We start from the raw sequence: 24,397 nt of genomic DNA, 5'->3' as shown, positions 1-24,397 counted from the left end.
CCTCATGCTACACGCACGGTTAATGTGGGCATGCTCAGATTATGTGACCTTCAACCTGAGGGTCTATGGCAACTGAAAAATAACGTAGAACTTTGTTACATAAAAGTTGAACCAGATTGGTCTGGTGGGGTTAAAAAATAGCACTCATTACTTCGTATTGTGATTGATGATTCATCTGTATCACCATTAACTAAAAGTTTCTTGTGGATAGATACTACATCTAACTTGTTCAGAATCTGTAGCTCTAGAACCTAGCATTGGATCTTGACACATAAGTGGTACTAAAGAAATATTTATTGAATTACTCAGTGAGATACCTACCAATGGAATGGGCTTCCCCAGGATTAGGTAACTTCCCTGTTAGTGGAATTATTCAAGCAAAGGATATGATGATCACCTGTCAATGATGTGTCAGACAGTATGTCTGATATAGGGGGCCAGTGAAAGTGTCTAAAATTTCTTCCAAATCTAAGATTCCATTACTCTATTTATCTTTTTTCTTTAGCAATTTTCATAGTCTAACAACAGTATTAACATAAAAGAATTGCCTCGTTCAGCACTTGCCACCTTCACCCTTACGAGAGGCTCTAGCCATATTAAAATACTTTTAACCTTTATGATCTTCCTCTCCAGGAGCATATTAACATGCTTTCCCCTTTGTTAAGAATGCTATCTTATACCTGTCTGCTTCACCTTCTTGATGATGCATTCTCCAGAAAGGCGTCTCTGGTCCTCCATAAGAGTACTAATCCTCCCTTACATAATGCAACAGCATTTTGGCTTTGTACTAGGTTATTAAGTATGAAATGTCCGATTTCCTTAAGTACTAAGTTTGACAGTTGATATCTCTGACATTTCACTTTGACACTTCTTGTTTTATTTTTTATTGTGAAGGTACATCCTCATTCTTTCAAATGCACGCCTTGGCTTATGATTATCTTTCAGATTTTTTTAGAACAATTTTTGTGAAACCATGGATAAGTAAAAAACTTGTGTTAATTTTCAATGTGAGTCCATTGTGGAACCAGTGCAGCGCAGACAGCTTGAAATATCAACGAAGTGTTTTGGGAAGGATGTGGCTAATGAATGCACAGTACATCGATGATTTGAGAAGTTCCATTCTGGTGATTTTTATCTTGAAAATGAGCCATGTGGGCTACCTGAGACCAAGGTGGGTAATGATGAGCTGAAAGCTGTAGTATTAGCAAATCCATCTCAACCTTCACGTGAATTAGCAGCAAGGTTTGACATTACTACTCCAACGATATTGGACCATTTGAAACCAATCAGCAAAGTAAAGAAGCTGGTTAGATGGGTTCCACATGAATTAAATGAGTGTCAGAAGAGAAATTGTCTCCAAGCTTGCCTTTCTTCGCTGTCATAACATAAAGGCAAACCATTTCAACACCGTACTGTTACGTGTGAGGAAAAATGGACTCTTTTTGATAATTGCAAGTGTTTGCCACAATGGTTGGATAAAGATGAAGTGCCAAAACCCAATTCAAAACTGAATATTCATAAAAAAAAACCTAATGGTGTCTGTTTGGTGGTCCAGCACTGGTATTATCCACTATAGCTTCACGAAACCTGGTCAATCAATTACAACAGATATCTACTGCAGCCAGCTGGACAAAATGATGAGGATGCTTGTGATTAAGCAACTGAGATTGGTCAGTAGAGACAGGCCAATCCTCATGCAAGACAACGATCAACCACATGTAGCACAAACAACTGTTCAAACTACAGAAGCTGGACTTGGAAACTCTCTGTCATCCACCGTATTCACCAGACCTTGCACCAGCTGACTACCACTTCTTCCAGGCTTTGATCACTTTTTGCAAGGAAAAATATTCAATTCTCAACAAGCTGTGGAAAACACCTTTCAGATTCCATCTCCACTTGGTCTCCAGGCTTCTTCGCTGCTGCCATAAACAAGCTACTGGTAAGATGGCAAAACTGTGTCCATAGTTTAGACACACACTTTGATTAATTATACTGCTTCTTGTTTGAGATATAATAAACTTTTAATTCCAAGTTGGACATTTCAGATTTAATGACCTAATATTTATCACATGGTATAAAATTTGCCCAATCTAATTCATTAAACTGTAAACTGCTTGAAAGCAGGATCTGTGTCTCATCTACTGATCTTTCTCAATGACTGAACAGTCTGCCTGCTAATATGTACTAAAAGAATAAAAACGCGAGTGAAACCATCTTATGTAGGTCTACTGCTTTTTCAATTTTGTGCATCAAAGATAATTTTTAAAAGCATTTTTCCTTTTTCGACATTTTTTTGGCCAACCAGTTACAATGCTTCCTTTGTGGCAAAATTCTGTCCCAATGTCAATGATTTTTTTTTAATATCTGCTTAATGCTATTAAGCACAATAAGTAATACCCAAATGTGTACCCAAAAACATGTATTGCTTTTATTTCATGTCTAGAATTTAAAGTCTTGAAAGCAAGGGGGTTTTTTGTTTGCTTGTTCATTTGTTTTGTTTGTGAGCAAAATGTTTGTAGTGAAAAGGTCAAAATCTGCTAGAACACTAGCCAATTTTGTCCAAAAGAAAAAAATGAAAACAAGAAAATGAATTCTTTTCTACTGTGAACAGTTAGTGAAGAACAAGAGTATTGATATTCCAGGCTCTGTTGTGCTGAGAGAAGAAACAGAAATATTTTCACCTCATGAGAGTTTAATGATCCCTACTCTCCCTCTACTCTTCCATTTATTTTGTGATTTCCCACAAAGGTTCATTTAAAAACTGACAGAAAAAATCTCAAGGAAGAAGTCCGTCTGCCTTAAGAATATTCTCTGTCCATGAGTAAAATGAAGGGCACGCCTTGCACCAAATTCCTAACTCAAGGAATGATGAAAAACATTTTAATTGAATTTACATCAATGCCGTAGAATAATCATTTCCCCGTCCGTAATCAGAAAGTTCCTCAGGTCTTTTAATTACTCAGCAATTCGCACTGACTGTACACACGATTGGTCCATTAATAAACAATGACACATCATTCAGTGTCGGGAATCAACTCTGGACAATATTTAGCTACATTAACGAAAAGCTCGTATTCATTTAACTCAAGGCTCTCGAGGTATTTCGGCATACATTTATTTTATTTTTACACAGAGCTTCCTCCACCCAGCGACACTTTCTCTCGCCCTTCCCTCCCCTTCTCCTCCCTCCCGTCTCCTCTTTCTCTCTCCCCCGGGGCTGGAGGCCGGCGCTCGGGTCCCCTGCGCCGCCCCGTAGGTGGGCGGGCCAGCGGGGCGGGCCCACGCGTGCGCACTGACCCGTTCGTGGCCGGTGGACAATGGAGGCCCCAAGGCCTTTCCCCCAGTCGCTCCCCCTGGCGCTAGGGGGCGTTTTGAAGCTGTGGTTCTGCGAGCTGTGGCTACTGCTGCTGAGTTCCGGTTTGAAGGCGGATTTTTTGCCGCACGAAGAGGACGTAGAGTTTATCAACGAGTACGTGGACCTCCACAATGAGCTGCGGGGCAACGTCGTCCCCCAAGCGTCTAACTTGCGCTTCATGGTGAGGCCCGAAGGCGGTTTCCCCGACCTCCCGCCACCCTTGTCCCCGCGCTCGCCGCGGCCTAGGGCAAGTCTGGGCCCGGGCTCGGAGGCTCAGGGAACACGGGGAACCGGACTCTTAGTTTAGGTTTAAAAATACACATAAAGTTTGTACACTGAGAAATAAAAACCGCTGTCACTGTAACACATAGTTATCACCGTGGTATTGCACGGGGCTGGGACTGAGGTGAGTGGAGGGACTCACCTGAGGTGCAAATTTAGAAAGGGTGCTAAGTAAAATATCAAGAAAATATTTTAATGCAACAGTTTTTAAAAAAGTAAAAATCAGTGCAAAAAATATCAGTGTCGGTGAAGGAAATGTCAAAATCTTAAACAAAAGCAGGATCCTTGGCTCTGGATTAGGAAGATACAAGTCGGGCACTCTCAGGATAGTGCAAGATCCTGTTTTTATTTGACATTTTGCATTTTTTCCATCACAGATGTTTTACACTAGTTTGGACTTTTTAAAACATTTCGTATTTGACTACTGAGTTTTTTGAGGCCCACTCCAAATTTGGCTCCTAAGGGAGTGTCTCAGTTGTCCTCACCCTAGTCCTAACCTTGATTTTGCATTGCTGTGCTTGCTTTTCCCCCTTTTCCCCCTTATATTCATTTAACATCTAATCACCTATTTCCTTGTTGTTACGAAGTTTGCGTGATTGTCATTAAATATGACTTCAAAATCCAGCAAGTAAACAACTGTCCTCTTTCTGGGCAATTAGGAGCTTCAAATTTACATTGTAAGTTACATTGCAATGATATACTGCAAGGATTACCTCCCTAGACATAATGCTTTTTCTTCTTTCGGCATTAGTTCCTTAGCAAAAACTTAAGAAACGGCATAAATACATTTTTTATTTATTTGTTACATAGCGATTGCTTTTGTAAGGTACTGTGCCAAATTGTGCAAATACCAGCTGTGTATTCACCAAACCCTCACTGGCTTGGGCTTTTTAAATCATTTGCTAAATTAATAAGTTATAAAATGGTGCTTTGTTTCAATGTTAATTTTAAAATACTATTTTGATTGCATATATTTTAGTTCTTATTCATTTTTTTTACCTTTTATATTGTCAGAATTTCCTCATCAGATTATATGCTTTCTTACAGAAATATGCTACCATTTAGTCCTATTTGATGAAGATATTTTTTTAAGCCAATTTTTTTTTTAATTTTTTGAATTCAATTAATAGAATTTGGGGATATTTGAGAGTGTTAGCTGATTTCCCACCCTTTGTGGTTAATTCTGTTTCTTACAAATTTGAAGATTATCCTTATTCCTGAAAATTAATTAAAATATACAATACTGTCTAATACAACTTTTTATAGTTTTTATATTTCTGATATCTAAAAATTATATAATATTTCAAACATAAATAAAAGTATAGAAAATAAGATACCTGTATACCCACAATCTATATTTTAAAATGTAAACATTTTAAAAAGAATAGTGTTTGAAGTATAGCTTAAAGCTCCACCCTAAATTTTTATCTTTTTCTTTCTAAAAGTCAGTGTGTGTTTTTCCATGCATTTTACTAGGACATAAATATTAACTATAAATAGTATAGTCTATCATAGTTTGGTCTATTTAGAACTTTTCTTTATTTTCATTCTTTTATTGGTTATTTATGGCGTTTTAATATATGTACTTTATGAAGTCCAAAGTTAATATCTGTGACCTCTTTCCAAATAATAAAAACATCTTAGAACGCTTAAATTCTGAATACTTCCCTTCCATGTCGGTGCTGTTGTCATGTAGTATTTTTGTTTTACCTTGTTTTTAAACACCAAAAAATGAAATTGTTTTTTAATTGCATTATAATATACGGAACATAAAATTTACCATTTTAACCATTTTTAAGTGTGCAGTTTAATGGCATTATGTAGATTCACATTGTTGTACAACGATTACCACCACCCATCTCCAGAACCTTTTCATCTTCCTAAACTGAAACTCCATACCTGTCAAACAATTACTGTACCCTCCATTTCCCACTACCCCTAGTCCCTGGGTATCACCATTCTACTTTCTGTCCCTATATAAGTGGAGTTATGCAGTATTTGTCTTTGTGAGTGGCTTATTTCACTTGGTATAATGTTTTTAAAGTTCACCCATCTTGTAGCATGTATCAGAATTGCCACTATTTTTAAGGCTGAATAATATTCTACTGTACATGTATGTCACACTTTGTTTATCCGTTCACTTGTCGATGGACCCTGGGATTGCTTCCAACTTTTGGCTATTGTGAACAGCACTACTACAGACATGAGTGTACAAATACCTGTTGCCGTCTCTGCTTTAGCTTCTTCTGGGTATATACTCAAAACTAGTTGCTGCATCATGTGATAATTCTATGTTTAATTTTTTGAAGAACCACCATTTTGTTTTCCATAGTAGCTGTATCACTTTACATTCCCACCAGGAATGCACAAGGGTTCCAAGTTTTCCACATTCTTGACAACACTTATTATTTTCTGGGCTTTGTTTTGATTATAGCCATTTAATGGGTATGAAGTGATATTTCATTGTGGTTTTGATTTGCATTTTTCTAATGATTATTGATGTTGAGCATCTTTTCATAAGCTTATTGGCCATTTTTTTAATCTTCTTTACAGAAATGTCTATTCAAGTCCTTTGCCCATTTTTTGGTCTGCCTGTTAGTTTCTTTGTTACTGAGTTATATATAATGTATTCTAGGTAGTAATTTTATCAGATATGTGATTTTAAAATATTTTGTCCCATTTGTAAGTATTTTCACTGTGGATAATGTGAATAATGCCCTTTGATGCACAAGAGTTTTTAACTTTGATGAAATCTAATTTATCTATATTTTTGTTGTTGTTACCTGTGCTTTTGGTGTCATATCCAAGAAATGATAGCCAAATCCAGTGTCATGAAGTTTTTCCCTTATGTTTTTTTAAATTTTTATAGTTTTAGCTCTTATGTTTAGGTCTTTGATCCATTCTGAATTAACTTTTGTATATTGTGTAAGGCAAGGGTCTGACTTTATTCTTTTGCATGTGGATATCCAGTTTTCCCAACATTATTTGTTGAGAAGACTAGTGTTTTCCCCATTAAATGGTCTTGGCACTTCATCAAAAATCATTTTACTATACGTGCAGGGGTTTATTTCTGGGCTTTCTTTTATTCCATTAGTCTGTATGTCTTTCTGTATACTAGTACCACATTGTTTGACTACTGTAGTATTGTGGTGAGTTTTGAAATCAGGAAGTGTGAGTCCTTCAGGTTTGTTCTTTTTCAAGATTATTTTGGCCATTCAGGGTCCCTTGAGATTTCATATGAATTTTAGGATATATTTTTGTATTTCTGCAAAAAACATCATTGGGATTTTGATAGGGGTTGCATTGATTTGTAGAACATTTTGAGTAGTATGGGCATCTTAACAATATTAAGTCTTTCAATACATGAACATAGGATATCTTTCCCACTCATTAGTATCTTTCTTAATTTCTTTCAGTAATATTTTCTAGTTTTCAGTATACATGTCTTTCCCTCTTTGGTTAAGTTTATTCCTAAGTATTTTATTCTTTTTGATACTATTGTGGTAGGATTGTTCACCTAATTTTCAGATTGTTCATTATTAATATATAGAAATGCAACTAATTTTTGTGTGTTGATTTTGTAACCTGCTACTTTACTAAATTTGTTTATTGGTTCTAACAGGTTTTTTTGTGTGGAATCTTTAGGGTTTTCTACATATAAGAGCATGTCTCTGTGAACAGAGATAATTTTACTTCTTTCTTTCCAATTTGGATGTTCTTTTATTTCTTTTTCTTGGCTAATTTTTCTGGCTAGGATTTCCAGTACTATGCCAGTTAGAAGTGGCAAAAGTGGACATCATTGTCTTGTTCCTGATCTTAGGGGAATAATTTCAGTCTTTCATTATTAATTATGGTGTTAGCTGTAAGCTTTCAATTTATGGTTTTTGTTATATTGGGGTAGTTCCCTTCTCTTCCTAATTTGTTGAGTGTTTTTATCATAACAGGTTATTGAATTTTTTCAAATACTTTTTCTGATCAATTGAAATGATCATGTGGATTTTTTTCTTCATTCTGTTAATGTGGTTTATCAGGTTGATTGATTTTCACATGTGGAACCATCCTTGCATCCCAGGAATAAATATCAGTAGGTTGTGGAGTATATAATCCTTTGTGCTATTGAATTCATTTTTTTTGTATTTTGTTGAAGATTTTTATATCAATATTCATGAAGGATATTAGTCTGTAGTTTTCTTTTTTTGTAGTATCTTTCTCTGGCTTTGGTATCAGGATGATCCTGGCCTCATAGAATGAGTTAGTAAGTATTCCCCACCTCTTCATTTTTGGGGAAGAGTTTGAGGATTGGTATTAATTCTTCTTTAAATGTTCGGTAGAATTCACCAGTGAAGCCATTTGGTTCTGGCTTTTCTTTATTGGGAGACTTTTATTACTGGTTCACTTTTCTTATTAGTTATAGGTCTATTTAGATTTTCTATTTCTTTATGATTAAGTCTTGGTAGGTTTTGTGTTTCCGGGAATGTGTCCATTTCATCTAGGTTATCCAGTTTGTTGGTCTACAATTATTGTTAGCACTCCCTTAAAATCCTTTTTACTTCTGTAAGATCAAAATTAATGTCCCCCCCTTTCATTTCTGATTTTAGTTATGTGAGTCTTCTCTTTTTTGGTTAATCTAGCTAAATGTCTATCATTTTTGTTGATTTTTTTTTCAAAGAACCAACTTGTAGTTTTATTGATTTTCTCTATTGCTTCTCTATTTTCTATTTTATCTGTACTCTAATCTTTATTATTTCTTTATTCTAATAGATTTCAGTTTAGTTTATTTTTCTTTTTATAGTTCCCTAAGATGTACAGTTAGGTTGCTGATTTGGAATCTTTCATCTTTTTTTTAATGTAAGCTCTTATAGCTATAAATTTCCCTCTTAGCATTGTTTTTGCTGTATCCCATAAGTTTGAGTATATTGTGTTTTCATTTTCATTTGTCCCAAGATATTTTCTAATACCTTTTGTAATTTCTTCTTTGATCCATTGGTTATTTAAGAGTGTTAACATTATAACTTTATTGTAATTATTTATGCTTCTTTAGATTTTTCAGCACCAGTTTTTTTGCTAACTATTACTTCTATCTCATAACCCACTCCTTTCTAGATTCAATTTCCTTTTGCCTAAAGTACATCCTTTAATAGTTCATTCAGTAAGAGTGTGTGAATAGTAAACTCAAGATTTCTATATCTAAAATAATCTATTTCACACTCTTGAGTGATATTGTTTTTTCTCAGCACTGTCTTCTTGCTCCCACTGTTGCTTTAGAGATTTCTATTGTGCATTGAACTCAGAGGTTCCCACGTATGATCCCTATACCAACAGCATCAGCATTAACTGTGAACTTGTTAAAAATGAAAATTCTCAGGCTCTACCCTCGACCTACTGAATCCAAAATCCTGGGTTTGGAACACAGTAATCTGTATTTTAACAAGTCCTCCTGATGATTCTGAAGTCTACTAAGTTTGAGGTCCACTGGTCTTGTTGTTGATCTTTGAGATACAATTTGTCTTCCTTCTCCAGGTACTTTAAATATTTTTTCTTTGCTGTTCTGTAGTTTTGCCATGCTTGTTCTAAGTATGCATTTATTTTTATTTATTTTGTTCAGACTATTCTTTTTGAATTTGTGGATTCATATCTATTGTTAAGACTGAAATTCTTCAGCATTATTTCATAGAATGTTGCCTGTTCCTCATTCTCTCTAGTCTTCCCTTTTTGAACTCCTATTAGATATATGTTTGACTTTCTCTCCTTTCCCCCCTATAGTCCATCTTTTTCTCTCTGTTCTCTTTCTAAGTCATTGTTTCAGAACCACCTTTCAGTCACTGTTTTTCTCTTCAGCTTTTTGTAATATATTTAACTGGCCCATTATTTTTTTTTAATTTCTAGAAGTTTTTTTTTTTAATTTGCCAATATTCCCCCAGTGTCCTATTCTTTTCTATATTCTTTTCCTTAATCATTTAAACATTATTTTTTTATAAAACATTTTTAGTTATTTTATTATTTAAGTTTCTTTGGGTACCAATTCTCTTGTTTCATCTACTGATCTTCTGTCATGTTTATAGTTTTCTATCATATGCTCATCTTCAGCAGAGATTGTATGTGTGTGAAACAAAGAGTCCCATGTTGTCCAAGGTGTGAAAGAATAAATGTTACTACAGAATAGTTTTTTATTAGCTTTTGCTTTTCTCTTAGAGTCAGTTTTTATATTATTTTTGCATGGGTATTTTCAGCTTATACAGGCAATGTAAAGCTAGTCTCCCCCTGTGTGCATGGTGTAGGTCTAGGACTTGATTTCTCATATGACTTTTTTCCACCTAACTTTCTTGTCACTTCCTCAGGCTGGTGGGCAGGATTTTCTAGTCTCCTTTGATTTAGAAAGCAGTCAGCATGCTAATTTTTCACAAAGATCTCAATCTCAGAACTTGTCTTAGGTGGCTCCATGGCTATATCTTCCGTGCCCATGTTAGTGGCATTTGTACCTGGTCTGATACCACCTCTCTTCAGATTAGGCTCATGAGTTTACCACTGTCTTTTAATTTTTCTCTTCATTTCTGGCACCTGAGTATTCACCTTTCTTTTCTTTGAATTCAGCTGTAGATTTAAATTTTTTTTTACCATATGTAGATTGAACTGTATGAAGTTATTATTCAACCATTTTTGACCTACAAAACTCAAGCAATTTTATATGATTCAACCTAAATGTTTTATTCACCATTTTAACGAGTTTGCAATATTAGAAGACTGTATCTTACCATAGTCCTCTTCGTTGCTGGAACCATCTTACATTATTGGATGTTAAAAGCACAGAATCTTTTCTTTTTCTGGGCTCTTCCGGGGCTGGGTGATTCCTGTTTCTAACCTGACATGGTAGTACCGTTAGGGGGCCCAAGCCTTAGACTTGGGCTCCCTCATGTACCAAAAAATGACCTATGTATGATTTGATAGCTAACATCGATGTAAACTTTTAATATTATAAATAAAGCTTCCTCCTTTTTTTAACAAAGAAAAAAAATTACAGAGTTAATATCCTGTAATAGCCACTTCAGTCATGTTCCCTTTCCTTTTTCCAGCTCCAGAAACAATGACCTTTATTAGTTTAATATGAATCATTCTAGTATATTTTTTATACTTTTGAATACATGTATGGTTATCCATACTAATAATACAGTGTTTTGAGTTGTTTGATTTATATTTCCATCAGTAACATATAGTGTTTATTATTATGTTACTTGGTTTTTCATTCAAAACTATACATTTGAGATTTATTCAAGTTGATATAAATCTAGTTTATTCAGTTTTATTTGCTGTAATATTTTATCCCCTAAATGTATCACATTTTTTTACCTATTCTTTTATTGATAGACATTTAGGTTGCTTCAAAAATAAACATGTAAGTGAATAGATAAATAAATAAAATAAGAATAACCAGGAAAATTTGAAAAATGAGGGCGATCAGCCATATTAGATTTTTATAGCATATTATAAAAATTCAGTAAGTAAAATAATATAGTACTGGTATGTTAAAGACATACCACTAGAAAGATATAGAAAGTTCAAAAATAACCCAGATACATAAGGGAGTTAGTATATGGTAAAAGTAGCATCTCAAATCTGCAAGCTATAGTTATACATTTTAATAAATTGTTTTCAGTAGATCTGGGGAGTCATTTGAAAAAGATAGTGTTGCTTCATCTATACACCAGTATAAACTCCAACTGGGGCAACAATTCCCCACAGAGTAGCCAACAAAAATACTGTTGGACTTTTGGAATTTTACTAGGCTGAAGGTAAGATACGATATCTGAGGTTAGTTTTGATTTTTATTTCTTTTATCATAAGCAAGGCTGTGCATCCTTTCATATGAATAAAGATCTGGTAGTATCCTTTACCCGTTATTTTTTCTATTAAGTTTTTAGCCCCTTTTTCCCCTCACTTTCTTTTTCTTAGCCCTTTACCTGTGGTATGAGTTGTAATTATTTTCCCTAGTTTGACATTTTTCTTTTTATCTACTTACTGTATTTTTTTGCCATTCAGACTTTTAATATTTTGATGTAGCTGATTAATAAGTTTTTAAAAATTGTTCTGCATTTTTTATCAAAGTCAGAAAGACCTTCCCCATACCAAACTTTTTTGGTATGGGGAAGTAAAATGATATAATCCATATAGGGAGGAATCTGGCAACACGAAATATAAATGTATTTCCCTTTGTTCTTCTGATCTGATTCCTGAGTATCTATCCTAAACACATACCCCAGAAAAAGGAAATGGTATCACAGTAAGGTTATTCATTGTACCATCATTCGATAACAGCAAATGATTAGAAAAACTCTCTAATGTCTAGCACTGAGGGGCTGACTAAAGTAAATTTGGTTAATCCACATAAAAGAATACCATACACATATAGGGAGAAAAGAATGAGAAAGCTCTTTATACTAACAAGGAAATATCTCATGGACCTTGGAAAAAGCAAGGTATATTATGATGCATTTTATATAAAAAAGAGTAATAAAAAAGAATATATATTTGGATAAACAACACTAGACATATCCACAAGGTTTCCGTGTTACCTATGGAAGACCTAGGGGAAATGGGATGGTGGGGAGCAAGGTAATAACATGACTTCTCAAAGATTTTATGTGGTTTTGATTTTGTAACTATTAGATATATTACCTGTTCAAAAAATAAAATATTTTTTAAATAAAATTTTTTTTAAGGCATGGTGATAATGTCACCGGGAATTATAAATAAGTAATAAATATCATGAAACAATATGTATATATTAAGAAAGAATGTAATGGCAAAAACTTAAAACTCTAAATAACCTCAGTAAAATCCAGTATTTAGGAGAGTGGAGAAGGCATTCCTAAAGTCTCATCTTTGTGGATGATGGGAAGAAGTAGGCAAATAAAACATCAAAGTGGAAGTGAGCATAGTTATATATTTGGGATATTTTTTGATATTTAATAAACTTATATAATTTTAAATATGATAACTGAAGTTAATTAAAGATAATTAAGATAACTATAAAGATTATCATAATGATTTGATATGAGTAGCTAGCAGATGGGAAGAGTTAATTGAACTTCCAAATTTACAGAAGAGAAGCAAGGAATAAAAAGAAACTTAAGCCATGTAAGAAAAGAGAAAAATAGGAAATGACAGTAAAAAAATAATAAATTGTAAACATAAAATAAGATTAAAAAATATATTAAATATATCAATTTTCATGGCAAATATAAGAGAATTTAATTTCCCTATCAATAGTTACAGATTGACTAAATAAAAATTCATCTATATCTTATTTGCAAAAATATACCTGAAACAAAATGACTTAAAAAGAGAAACAATATTATAAAATTATATAGAGATGCAAACTAAAGGCATTAAAATAGACAAAAAGGAACATTATGTAATGAAAAAAAGATATGATCCATGAAGATAAAATAGTCAAAGACCTTTGTGAATTGACCAACAGAAACTACATAAAGAGAAATTTCCTAGACATACAAGGAAATATTTTTTAAAACAATTATTGTGAGATGTTTTCTATACTTTTTTCTGAATTTTCTAAATAGATTTGAAAAATAAACTGATATATAACATAATAAATATTGGACAAAATCAAAAATTGTATACCCTCTCAATAAAGGATAGACATTTTTATGTCCAGGAAATTTTATAGAATAATTCACTGTTTCTTGCTCATAAAAAAAAAAAAAGCTTTAATGGAGATTTTACAAGCTAAACTTCTGACCAAAGTTTAATAAAACTAGAAAGTAAGAACAACAAATATTGGATGGTAGAATCTTAACTACTTGCAAATTAAGAAACACTTTCTAAATTATCCTTGGATCAAGAACAAAATACAAAACATCCCCAAAATGTAGACACTTAATACCAAGACACATGACATATAAGTAAAATAAAGGAAAAAACAATCAATTTTGAATGTCTCCTTACATAAACTGAAAATGAGTGAACTAAAAATAAGGAAAATAAAAAGAAAGAATGAAAGAATAACAGTAGTAGGTGAAATTAATGAAAAATTTTAAAAAAAATTCTTGTTTGGGAGAACTGGGAAAAAATAGACACTCCTGGTAAACCTAGGGGAGAAAAGAGAAAACAAATTATTTTAGGAGTGAGAAAAAGAATTATAACCACCTATGCAGATGAGATTACAATTGTAAGAGAATATTGTGTCCCAACACATTAATAATATTAAGTGTCTAGTTGAAATAAATTATTTTTCTAGCAAAATATAAATTACAAAGTGAATCCAGAAAGAGTTAGGGAACTAACAAAGCAATGCTATAGAAGTCAGTAGCAAGGATGTTGAAGATCTATCTTTTAAATAGACCTCAATCCCAGGTAACAATGGAGTTAACTCTAAGTAATCTTCAAAGAACAGATAATTCCAATGATATTAAAATTTTTCTGTGTTCAAAAAAATGAAAGATTGGAAACTCCTCAGTTCATTTTAGAAACCTAGAATCTCTAAATCTGATATATAACAAGGAGAAAAAGAGAACAATGTAGATGACTTTTATTTATGACTATATGTACAAACTTTGAAATAAAATACCAAATCAAACCTATCAATGTATTATATAATACACAAAATAATAATATTCTTTAGTCTCTTAATAATGTTTTTCCTTTATTCTCCCTCAGTCACGTGCATACAATTCATTACTTAAATTTTCTCAAAATCAGTAATATGTATTTTTGACAAAAATTCATTGACTAAACTCCTTTGAGCCCTCTTCTTGACTAGGTCTTGACCGTGAGCCTTTTCCTAAAGCTACATTGCCCAGTTTTATCAAGAATCACACCCAGCCCAGTTTAGAGAGACTCGGCTGCCCTTGATATCTGATCACCCTCCCCTGTCTTCAGCAAAAATCCTTTTAGGTCAGTTTAGCAAGAACTCCCCTACCCTTGATGTCTCCTCTTAGTAATTTCCATCCACTGTTTCATTGTTATATGTCGAGCTCATTTTCTGTCCCTTATTGTGATAGTCTTGCCACCTATCACAATAGTCTTTAATAAAGTCCTCTTTATTGTGTTAACAAATGTCATGAATAATGTTTTCTTTAACAGTTATGGCGCTGCTGTGACTTGGATAGGATCAGATTCATCACTGGACCCCCGGACCTCTCACCCAGGACCCCACGTGTGCACCTTTGAAGCCTTTGTCTTCATTCCTGACTGATTGATCGGGGATCCATTGGTGAGTCGGACTCCTGAGCCAGTGCTCCGGATAACAGTCCGTTGAAGCACGGTGAGGACAGATTTTGATTCTTAAGATTCTGAATATACTTTCTAAAAGCTGGATTAGAGTTCCAGGCTTCTTTGTCAGGAAGACACCTTCTGGGCTGGGAATTTTTTCCCAGTTCTTTCTTTCCAGTGGGGTTTCATTCCTGAATCCTGAACTGGAAGTTTTTCCCAGCTCTGTGTTTTAAGGGAAGATTCACTCCCTGAGTCCTAGGCTGGAAAAATTTTCTGGCTTCTTCTGAGGTCTCTTTGTTCTCTATATTTGATCCTGCTTCCCCCATAGGAACTTCTGTCTACTACACCACTCCTTTTGAATCCCCGGTGACTCTATGATCCACCAACTGTGTCTGCTTCCTTTCTCGTCAGAATGATTTTTATAGATCGGTCCAAAAGTAATTGCGGTTTCAGACCCTGAATATTAAATCATTATAACTAGGCTAAAAGTCATCTTTATTAATCAGAACAGGAACCATTACAATCAAGACATTTTTGGCAAAGAGAAATAAGTTTGTTTATTACTGTAGTGTAAAAATCTGTGCTTCAGGATTCGAGGAACTCTTGGAAAGCATTTTCTGCAACCTGCTAGTTGTGGAAGTGTTTTCCCTGCAAAAAGTTGTGGACTAATCGGTTGGCAAGAGGTCAAGTGAATATGGTGGATGAGGCAAAGCTTCGTAGGCCTTTTACCTTTTACCTTCATTTACCTTTTAAGTGCTGATTGTGCAACGTGTGGTTGGTCGTCATGGAGAAGAATTTGGTCCTTTCTATTGACCAATACCAGCTGCAGGCATTGTAGTTTTCAGTACATCTCATTGATTTGCTGAGCATACTTCTCAGATGTGATGATTTTGCCGGGATTCAGAAAGCTGTAGTGGATCAGACTGGCAGTAGACCACCCAAAATGTACTTTACAGCATATAAACTTGAGAATTCTTTGGATTTTCCTTGAACAAGCTATAGCATCTTAGCAGTTCCCTCATTAAATAATGAGTTAAATAAAATTGTTGTCACATGTATAAGGGTCATGATTATACTTTTGTTTAAAAATTTTTTAAAGGAGTCTACCAAATTCTAAGCCAACTTAATGAGAAAAGGCTCATACTTAGACATATTCTAGGGAGATATATTTTAAAAAATTTTATCTTAAGGGAACGTGACTTAGAATATGGATTCAGCTGGAGCTGGGCGCAGTGGCTTGTATGTAGTCCCAGCTACTTAGAAGGCTGAGGTGGGAGAATCACTTGATCCCAGGAGTTCAGGGCTGCAGTGAGCTATGATTGCACTGCTGTACTCAACCCTAGGGGTGACAGACTGAGAACCATCTCAAAAACAACAACAAAAAAGAGAATTTGGATCCAGCTTTTCTATTTAAATAAGGACTATTGGCTAACAAAAATTCTTTGCTTTTTCAAAGCAAACTTATCAACATCTTCTTAAAATTTACAGTTCTCATTAAGTATCTCATTCACTGCTTCTTGAAACTTTAGCCTATGTTTTCAACTATAATTTTGTTCATAGTTGAATAAAAGAATTTGAAACTATTGTCAAAACTACAAGACGTTTTGTAGGGAGAATGGGAGAATCTACCTCAAATCGGTCTCCCTGATAAACTGAAATCACAGGCTTTTTAAGGAGGGGCTACTAGCCTTGGGGAAAGTCAGCAGGTCCTGGTGCAATTAACAGGGGGCTAGCACACTGGGGGCAGGTGAGTTTTGGCATCAGGAAGTCTGCCCAGGGGCCTTAAGAATCTCAATGCTTTTGTCTTGTAGAAAAGCCACCATTTCTGCGTAACAACTCAAAAGGTCAAGTAGTTAAGGGAGAGGATTATTAAAAAACATATAGGGGTCATTGAAATTTGTTCATACAGACAGTTATAGAATTATTATAATTTATTTGCACATAGTCATGAGAGGCAGTGAAATAAAATGCTTATAAACTTGGTGTTGAGAATTAGATTTCCTGGCTCCACAATTTACTGGCTGAGAAATTAAGTAATTTTCAACTACTTAACCTCTTTGTGTTTTTAGTTACTTCCTGTGTAAAACAGAATTAGTAATAATCATGCATACATCATAGGGTTATTGTGAACATTAAGTGAGATAATACATTAAAAAACACTTAAAATAGTGACTGGTATATAGTAAGGACAAGGCTTGAAAACTATATGCAAAATAAGTCAGTAGAAAGATAGTCCATGGGGTATTGTTTGGAAATGGGAAACAATTCAAAAGTCTATTAATAGTGGAATAGTTGCATTTACTATAATGCTATGGAATACTATATAGTGTTTGTAAAAATTAAGCAGATCTAATTGTGTTAATATAGAACCATTTCTCTACATGAAAACTGCAAATTGAAGGCCAGTGATACTGTATATGGTATGATTACAATAGTGCAAGGAAAAAAAATCACTAAATACTCATTTAAAACAACCAAATTTACATTTGAATATGTGTTTATATACAAAACATAGAGAAATGTATACATAGACAATTTTTTAACAGTAATTTTATGTAACAGAGGGAATGCCCTGAAAAAGGGTAAAATGTTTTACAAGTTGTTTCTTTAAAACTCCCCCCACTTTTTTGGGGAATTAAAACCTGCATCCCTACCCAAGGCTAGTAATCAGAGGGGCAGGGGAGTGTCCTTTGTTCTTTGTATCGGGAGATGGCTCAACAGAATTGTTCGGGCAGAGGTCATGAGATTGTCTTTGCTGCAGATGGGGTCGATAAGGACCATCAACTATAGTTAAACAGCAATAGCCCCAAGCTGAAAACTCCCTATAAAAGCTCTGTATTTCTGCTTACAGATAGGATGATGGTCTTTAAGCGAGAGTCTCCCATCCTCCTCAGTTGCCCGCAAATTAATAAACTTCTCTTTCCTTTTCCTTAAACTACTTGTCCTCATTCTTCTGATGTGGCCTTGGGGACAGGTGCCGAACTTTCTGTCAAAGTTACCTTTGAGGAAGAACGTAATGAGGGGATATTCTAAAGGTCTGATTTGTTTATGTTCTATATTGTATTTATGTATACTAAGAAACAACTAAGGGAATCTTAGTATTGGTTTTCAGAAATGTTTACTTTCAGAGCTACTATAACATATGTATGTAGTATTTTGGTTTGACAATTATTTTGTTCATTTTTCTAGTGTGTGGTTTTTGCTTGTCTTTAACAATGAACTTAAGGAGCCTGTAAATGATGATAAATGCACACATTTCTAGTTATTTTCAGATAGCTAGCCAAGGAGTAGTATCTTATGATATTTTCTCACTTTTCAGGTAATGTGCATAGAACTTCATATGTGCCTCTTTTGTAACATTTGCCAACTATTACGATATATTAAAGTTTTTATGTATAATATTAATATATAATAGATATAGGCAGTATCTTATTTTCCTAATAAGCAACTTGAGGACAAGATTTATGCTGAATTATCACTTTATTCTTGACAACACAATATTTTGCATATAATCAATACTCACTAAATAGCTCTTAGGTAAATAATACTTTTGATGCTTGTATTGGTTTGTACAAAAAGGTATGAGATTAAAAATACATACTCTGAGCAGACTACATGTAAGTGTATTATGTAGCCCTAAATAGACTACATGTAAGAGTGTTATAATTATTTGTGCCATCTATCATTCCAATATTTTAATTACAAATATATACATAGTCCTTGCTTCAGGAAACATTTTATTTATGATTATCTCAAAAAAGTTTTTCACAAACAGGACCCGTAAGTACAAAAGTTAGAATTGTTTTCTTTAAATCTAACTGAGAACGTGAGGAAAATATTTTAGAGCACAAAAAATACCTTATTGTTATTATTTTGTTTTCTTTGCTTTTTGCATTTTTTTCCAGACATGGGATGTAGCTTTATCACGGACTGCTAGAGCATGGGGGAAAAAATGTGTGTTTGAGCGTAATACTCATTTAGAAGACTTAAAAATGGCCCATCCTAAATTTACCGGGATTGGTGAAAATATGTGGGTCGGTCCTGAAAATGAATTTACTGCAAGTATTGCTATCAGAAGTTGGTATGGAGAGAAGAGAATGTATAATTTTGAAAATAACACTTGCTCTAAAAACTGTTCTCATTATATTCAGGTATCTAATTTTTATATTGTTACTAATTCAATAGACTCCTTAATTGCTTTACTGCCTAGTTTTGTTATATTTCAAATTTATAAATAAACTCAAATGGTAAAATTATTACTTCTAATAAAATCACAATTCTAATCAGTCCTAGATCTTCAAAATTTCTATAATTCCATTATGTGAACCACACAGTTAAAACATTTCTTTAAATAGTAAATGTAATCTTTATACTCTAAGATGAAAGGCACTTTTCTAAAACAAATACACACTGGGGAAAAAAGTGAGAAACAACAAATAAAAATTATTTATAAATTATTGACTGTAAATATAAGTAAAAGACGATATTTTCAACACAGATCAGTATACATACTGCTATATAGCTGATTGATTAAAACTATTAAAATTAATAGTATTATATTTCCCTGCCTCATGTCCAATAATCCACCCTCACACTGTATATTCCAGGAATACTTAACCACTTTTCAGTTCCTGAACATACTGTTATTATTTTACATATCACCTTTCTTTAATAATTATCTATTTATATATCTGATACTACACTGTGGACAGGGACCTTGTCTTCTCATCCATATATTCTCAACACAATAACATGACATTGTTTAGATCTTCAATAAATATTTATACTAGGAATCAAGAAATATTGAATGAACCTCCAAGTTTATTTGAAAGGTGATTATTTTTAAAAGATTATTTTCAGTCAGTAAATCCTGATGTCATGTTTTATGTAGAACTTAAAAGTTTGGAATTTGTTCATGTTGAAGTCTTCTTTCTGTTCTATCCAATGAATCATGCTTCAAATCTTTTTGATCACTTCTTTCTTTTTTTTTGATCAGTTCTTTCTTCTTCTAGAAAAGTTACAGTGATCCTCCATTGTCTTACTCATGTCAAAGCTAGCCTCCTTAATATGACTTTAGTACACTCACTAAACTAACCAAATCCCTGATATACAACTCTGTATTTTTTATTCCTTAATTCCAGTATCCTAGACATTTGTATTTTTTGCATTGAACCTGCTTAACTGCACTTCAACTCTTCTGTTCTCTATTCTTGTAATGTATCACTCTATTTAAAAGAATCACACTTTCAAAACTACTCAGGCTTAAGATAAGATAAAATAATAAAAGAAAATAGGAATGATTCCTCTTCCACAGAGGTTAACACAACAAAACTATTACTTCTTGTTCATTTTGAGGTATTAGAAATATTAAAGTCATACAGAGAATCTCTGGAATGTCTTTCATTATTCCCATCTTTTTCACTCCAATTCAAGACCTGTTTTTCTTTTTATAGGAACCAGCTCTTCTTTTACTCATCCTTTTCTTTTTTAATGAAACACTCAGACTTTGTTTTATCTTACAATGGAATTTTCTCCACAAAATGAAGGAGAAATGTTGATAGCATGCAATTACTCTCTACTCCTGTATCTCTTTTGCTTCTCTTCTATAATTATACAGTTCCTCTTTTTCTCTCTTCTATTCACAACTTTCAATTTTAAAAAAACTTTTTCTCTTTTTTCTGTCTTCCTCTTTTCCACTGACCTGGAACGTTCAAATTCAATCAGAGGTTGAAAATTGATTCATTAAGTGTGACTTCTTTTGCCTGTGAAGCATTATGCTGGATCAGTCTTCTCAACAGAGGAACCGTTTTTCCTAAGAATACGATATTGGTAGGACCTATTAAAGAGCTTCTCTAAATACAGTGTTGGAAATGCTGCCCTAAATCCATGATAACTCTCTACATGTTTCTAAATGAAAATAGTTTATATTCCTTGAATTGCTGGGTATAAGGTTCTTTGTGAATGGAATATATTATTATTTATAATATAAGAGAGTAAATGTTTAGAATTAAATTTTGTGAGTCTTTTCAAAATTTTATTTTAGATTGTTTGGGACCACACTTACAAAGTCGGTTGTGCTGTCACTCCATGTTTAAGAATTGGACGTATTAAACATGCAGCGCTTTTCATATGCAACTATGCACCAGGGTAAGTTATTTTAAATTAATAAAAGAATATAAAACTAAATTGAGAACATTTCAAGGTTAAATTTTCCTAAATTTTAAGTATTCTTTCAAGTATTTTTATGAGCTATAAAATAATAAAATAAAAGATATTAATTAGAGACTTTACATTGAAATATTTTCAATTCCATAATGAAATAAGTCATAACTTGGGCATATTGATTTTACTTGTAAACTAGCCAGGTATTACTTCCCAGAGGAATCTTAACTTTAGTATCATTTCACAATAGCTAGCCTAATTGCATAGGATTTAAATGATTTTCCAAAATAGTTTATTCTCATCTTTATAATAAGAGTATATTCTTTTTTTCTGACACATTATAAACTATTCTAATCTTTATATGGGTATCTATATATTAGGAATATTTTCTCTTCTTTATTATTTTTATTCCTTTTGTTCTTTGTTCTTTAGGAATACCAATTTGTAGGTTTCTCTGCACTACATATTTTCTTTCTTTTTTCATATATATTTTGGTTTCTATTCTTCATCTTTGTGTTCTGAATTTTTCAAGGTTATCTTTGATTCATAGTTTCTGTAAGGCCAAATTTGTTTTATTCTTCCATTTTGCATTTATTTCCCATGACTACTTTAACAAATTACCACAAAATGGCTTAAGAAAACAGAAATTTATTCTCTCACTGTTCTGAAGGCCTAAAGTCCTAAATCAAGGTATTAGCAGGACTGTGCTTAATCAAAAGGCTCGAGGAATCTGTTTCTTGATTTTTTTCCAGCTTCTGGTGGCTCTAGTTCCTGGGCTTGTGGATATAGCACTTCAGTTTCTTCCACTGTGGTCACATTGACTCCTCCACTTCTGTGTGTCTAGTGCTGAATCCCCCTTCACCCTCTCTTATAAGGATAAATAGATGTGATTGCATTTAGCTTTCACCCAAATAATCCAGAATAAACTAGATCCTATCTTAAGATCCTCATCTTAATCATGTCCTTGCCATATAAGGTAATATTCACCCTTTTGCCATGTAAAGTAATCATAAGATCTGGAAATTGGGACCTAGACGTATCTTTTGTGAGGGGCACCATTCAGCCCACTACACATTAGATTCTCAATGTGCTTCTTTTATTTTTGTTTCTACTCAGTATTTAATGATATTGTAATGGATTGATTTTCAGCCAGCTGTCCTTAAGAGAGATAAAACTATGATTGCCTATTTGGGGTACATAATCAATAAAAATTGGACTGAGTTGACTGATACATGCTCCAACCAAGATCCTTCACAGGTAGACTTGCCAATACTCATGTCAAAGGAAAAATGGTTTATATTAACAAAAATTTCAAGATAAAGATGCCTATGAGACAGGAGGGTAGAAAAAAAAAGGGTAATCACAAGAATTAGTAGCTTCAGCTTATCACTGTAGTCATGTGATAACCCTGCACTCACTATTCTTATGGTCACCAAATACCTTCACCTTATCAAATGGTACTGTCAATTCTGTTCTCTCAATTTCTTATTCACACAGGAGCATCTCATACAGTTAACCACTTTGGGCTTCTTGACTCATGGTCTTCACTTGACCTCCAGATACCCTACCAGCAGGTATTTTTGGTTTCTCTCTTATCTCATTAGTCTCTCTTCATTCTTCTTTATTGGCTCCTTTGCTTGAGGTTGAAATAGTGTAGTGCTCCAGGACTTAGTCCTTAAATTAAGTCTCCATGTTCACTGTCTCACAAGGTGATCTCATACAGGACTGTGACTCATTTCTATTTCAGGCCCTTTATACTGGAAGTTTCCTCTAATTAGAAATTTACAACAGACCTTCATATGGCTACCTCCTTCTCGTGATTCATTCACATTTCCTACATTTATTTTTCTACCTAATATGCTCAAACATAAAGCATATCTTTTCTCTTTCCATGTTTTTCTACATACATAATTTATTATTATTCAATGGTATATACCATATTGTAACCATTTTTAGACATTTTAAACAGAAGTTTGAATACATAAAATGCAAATAATCCATATAACACATTTAAAAGTGATGACAATACGAAGAGCTGTGAGAAATTTAAAAGTGTGCAGTGATAACAATATTACATTCATTGTCTGGCCAGCCATGATTTTAAGACACCACTAATTATAAAATATATTCTGATTTTAGAGATGTTAAAATAGGAAAAGATATACATTTTAGAATTATAAAACATAGTATATAACTGAAAGAAAAGATTCACAAAATGGTATGTATCTCTAATATGTATAATAAAAGAAAAACAAATTATATGAAATAATAGTTTATTCATAGTTAAGTATAACTTTATTATCTATTTCATACTTTAAAATATCAGTTTTAAAGCACCAGATTTGATTCATGACATATTAATGTCTCATGACTTGCAGTTTGAAAAAAAAATGGCCAATTTAGAACACTCTAGATGTTTGGCAATGAAGAGAAAGAAATGGGGTAGATATGTAGAATTGAGTGAAAGGGAATTTTTTTTTCAACTTTGGTTACTAATGCATTTTATAAGCTAACGAAAGCCATTTATAAATCGAGAATGATAGAATGTATTAGAACATTGAGAAATAGAGAATTGCAAGAGCAAGTGCTATCTGGAAAGAGGCAAAAGAGAATTATATGAAGAGAAAATGCTGAGAAATTCTTAATAGTGAGTATTTTTCTTCCGTTTTTGCTTAAAAGGATTCATGAGAATACGTACTTTGATTTTGATAGATAATACTAAATATCTATTCATTCTGGTTGTACCATTTTCCTATTATAAAATTTCTGTTACATCATTATAGGAGAAGGCCTGTTTTCCAACTATCTTGATAACACAATGTATCTTCAAACATTTTGCTCTTTACTAGTATGAGCTCAGTATATTTTTAGTTTTCACCTCTGCAAAGGTTCTCTGCCTCTTGCATGAGTCCAGTGAGACAGAACACTTGCATAATAGGCCAGCAAAGCAAATTTATTACTTTCAGATAGGCAGCAAGAACAAAAAGAAGCCTAGGATTTATGGCAAGCCAGTCCTCCAAGGCTCAGGAAAGCTGCTCAGGGAGGATGGAGTCTCGTATGTACATGCCCCACATTGCACCACAGCTGAGAGACCCTGAAACCACTCTGCCCTGGGTTTTATACCCTGGGCACAACTCAGATCACTGAGCTCAAGAGCTGCAGAATGTCCTGTTCTAGGTGGGATGAGGATATAGTCTGGGGTGTTCCAGTTTCTCCTTATCTCAGGATGCTGCATTCTTGGCACATTCTAAAGTTATCCTGAGAACTACAAGTTGGAAGGGGAAGAACTGGGTTGGCCAAGGCCATCTGGGGACCTGTCCTCCTGCAGTCTGCTATTTCAAGTATCTCTGTGAGTTTAGGTATCTTTTT

At 33.6% G+C, this 24,397-nt stretch overlaps 1 protein-coding gene across 1 annotated transcript in view; it reads left to right on the top strand.

Annotated features, from left to right (window-relative positions):
• The first annotated feature begins 3,285 nt into the window (after window positions 1–3,285).
• GLIPR1L2 (GLIPR1 like 2) overlaps window positions 3,286–24,397 on the top strand; it is a 31,550-nt gene continuing 10,438 nt past the window's right edge. The window contains exons 1-3 of the mRNA XM_045553349.1: window positions 3,286–3,539; window positions 18,772–19,017; window positions 20,910–21,013. Of these exons, the coding sequence (XP_045409305.1) occupies window positions 3,321–3,539; window positions 18,772–19,017; window positions 20,910–21,013 (569 nt within the window). The 5' untranslated portion in view covers window positions 3,286–3,320. The remainder of the gene's footprint in view (window positions 3,540–18,771; window positions 19,018–20,909; window positions 21,014–24,397) is intronic.

This window comes from Lemur catta, chromosome 6, assembly GCF_020740605.2.
Source record: "Lemur catta isolate mLemCat1 chromosome 6, mLemCat1.pri, whole genome shotgun sequence".
Classification (NCBI taxonomy): Eukaryota; Metazoa; Chordata; class Mammalia; order Primates; family Lemuridae; genus Lemur; species Lemur catta.
The sequence above is the reverse complement of the archived record's forward strand: the minus strand, read 5'-3'. Positions and strand labels throughout refer to the sequence as shown.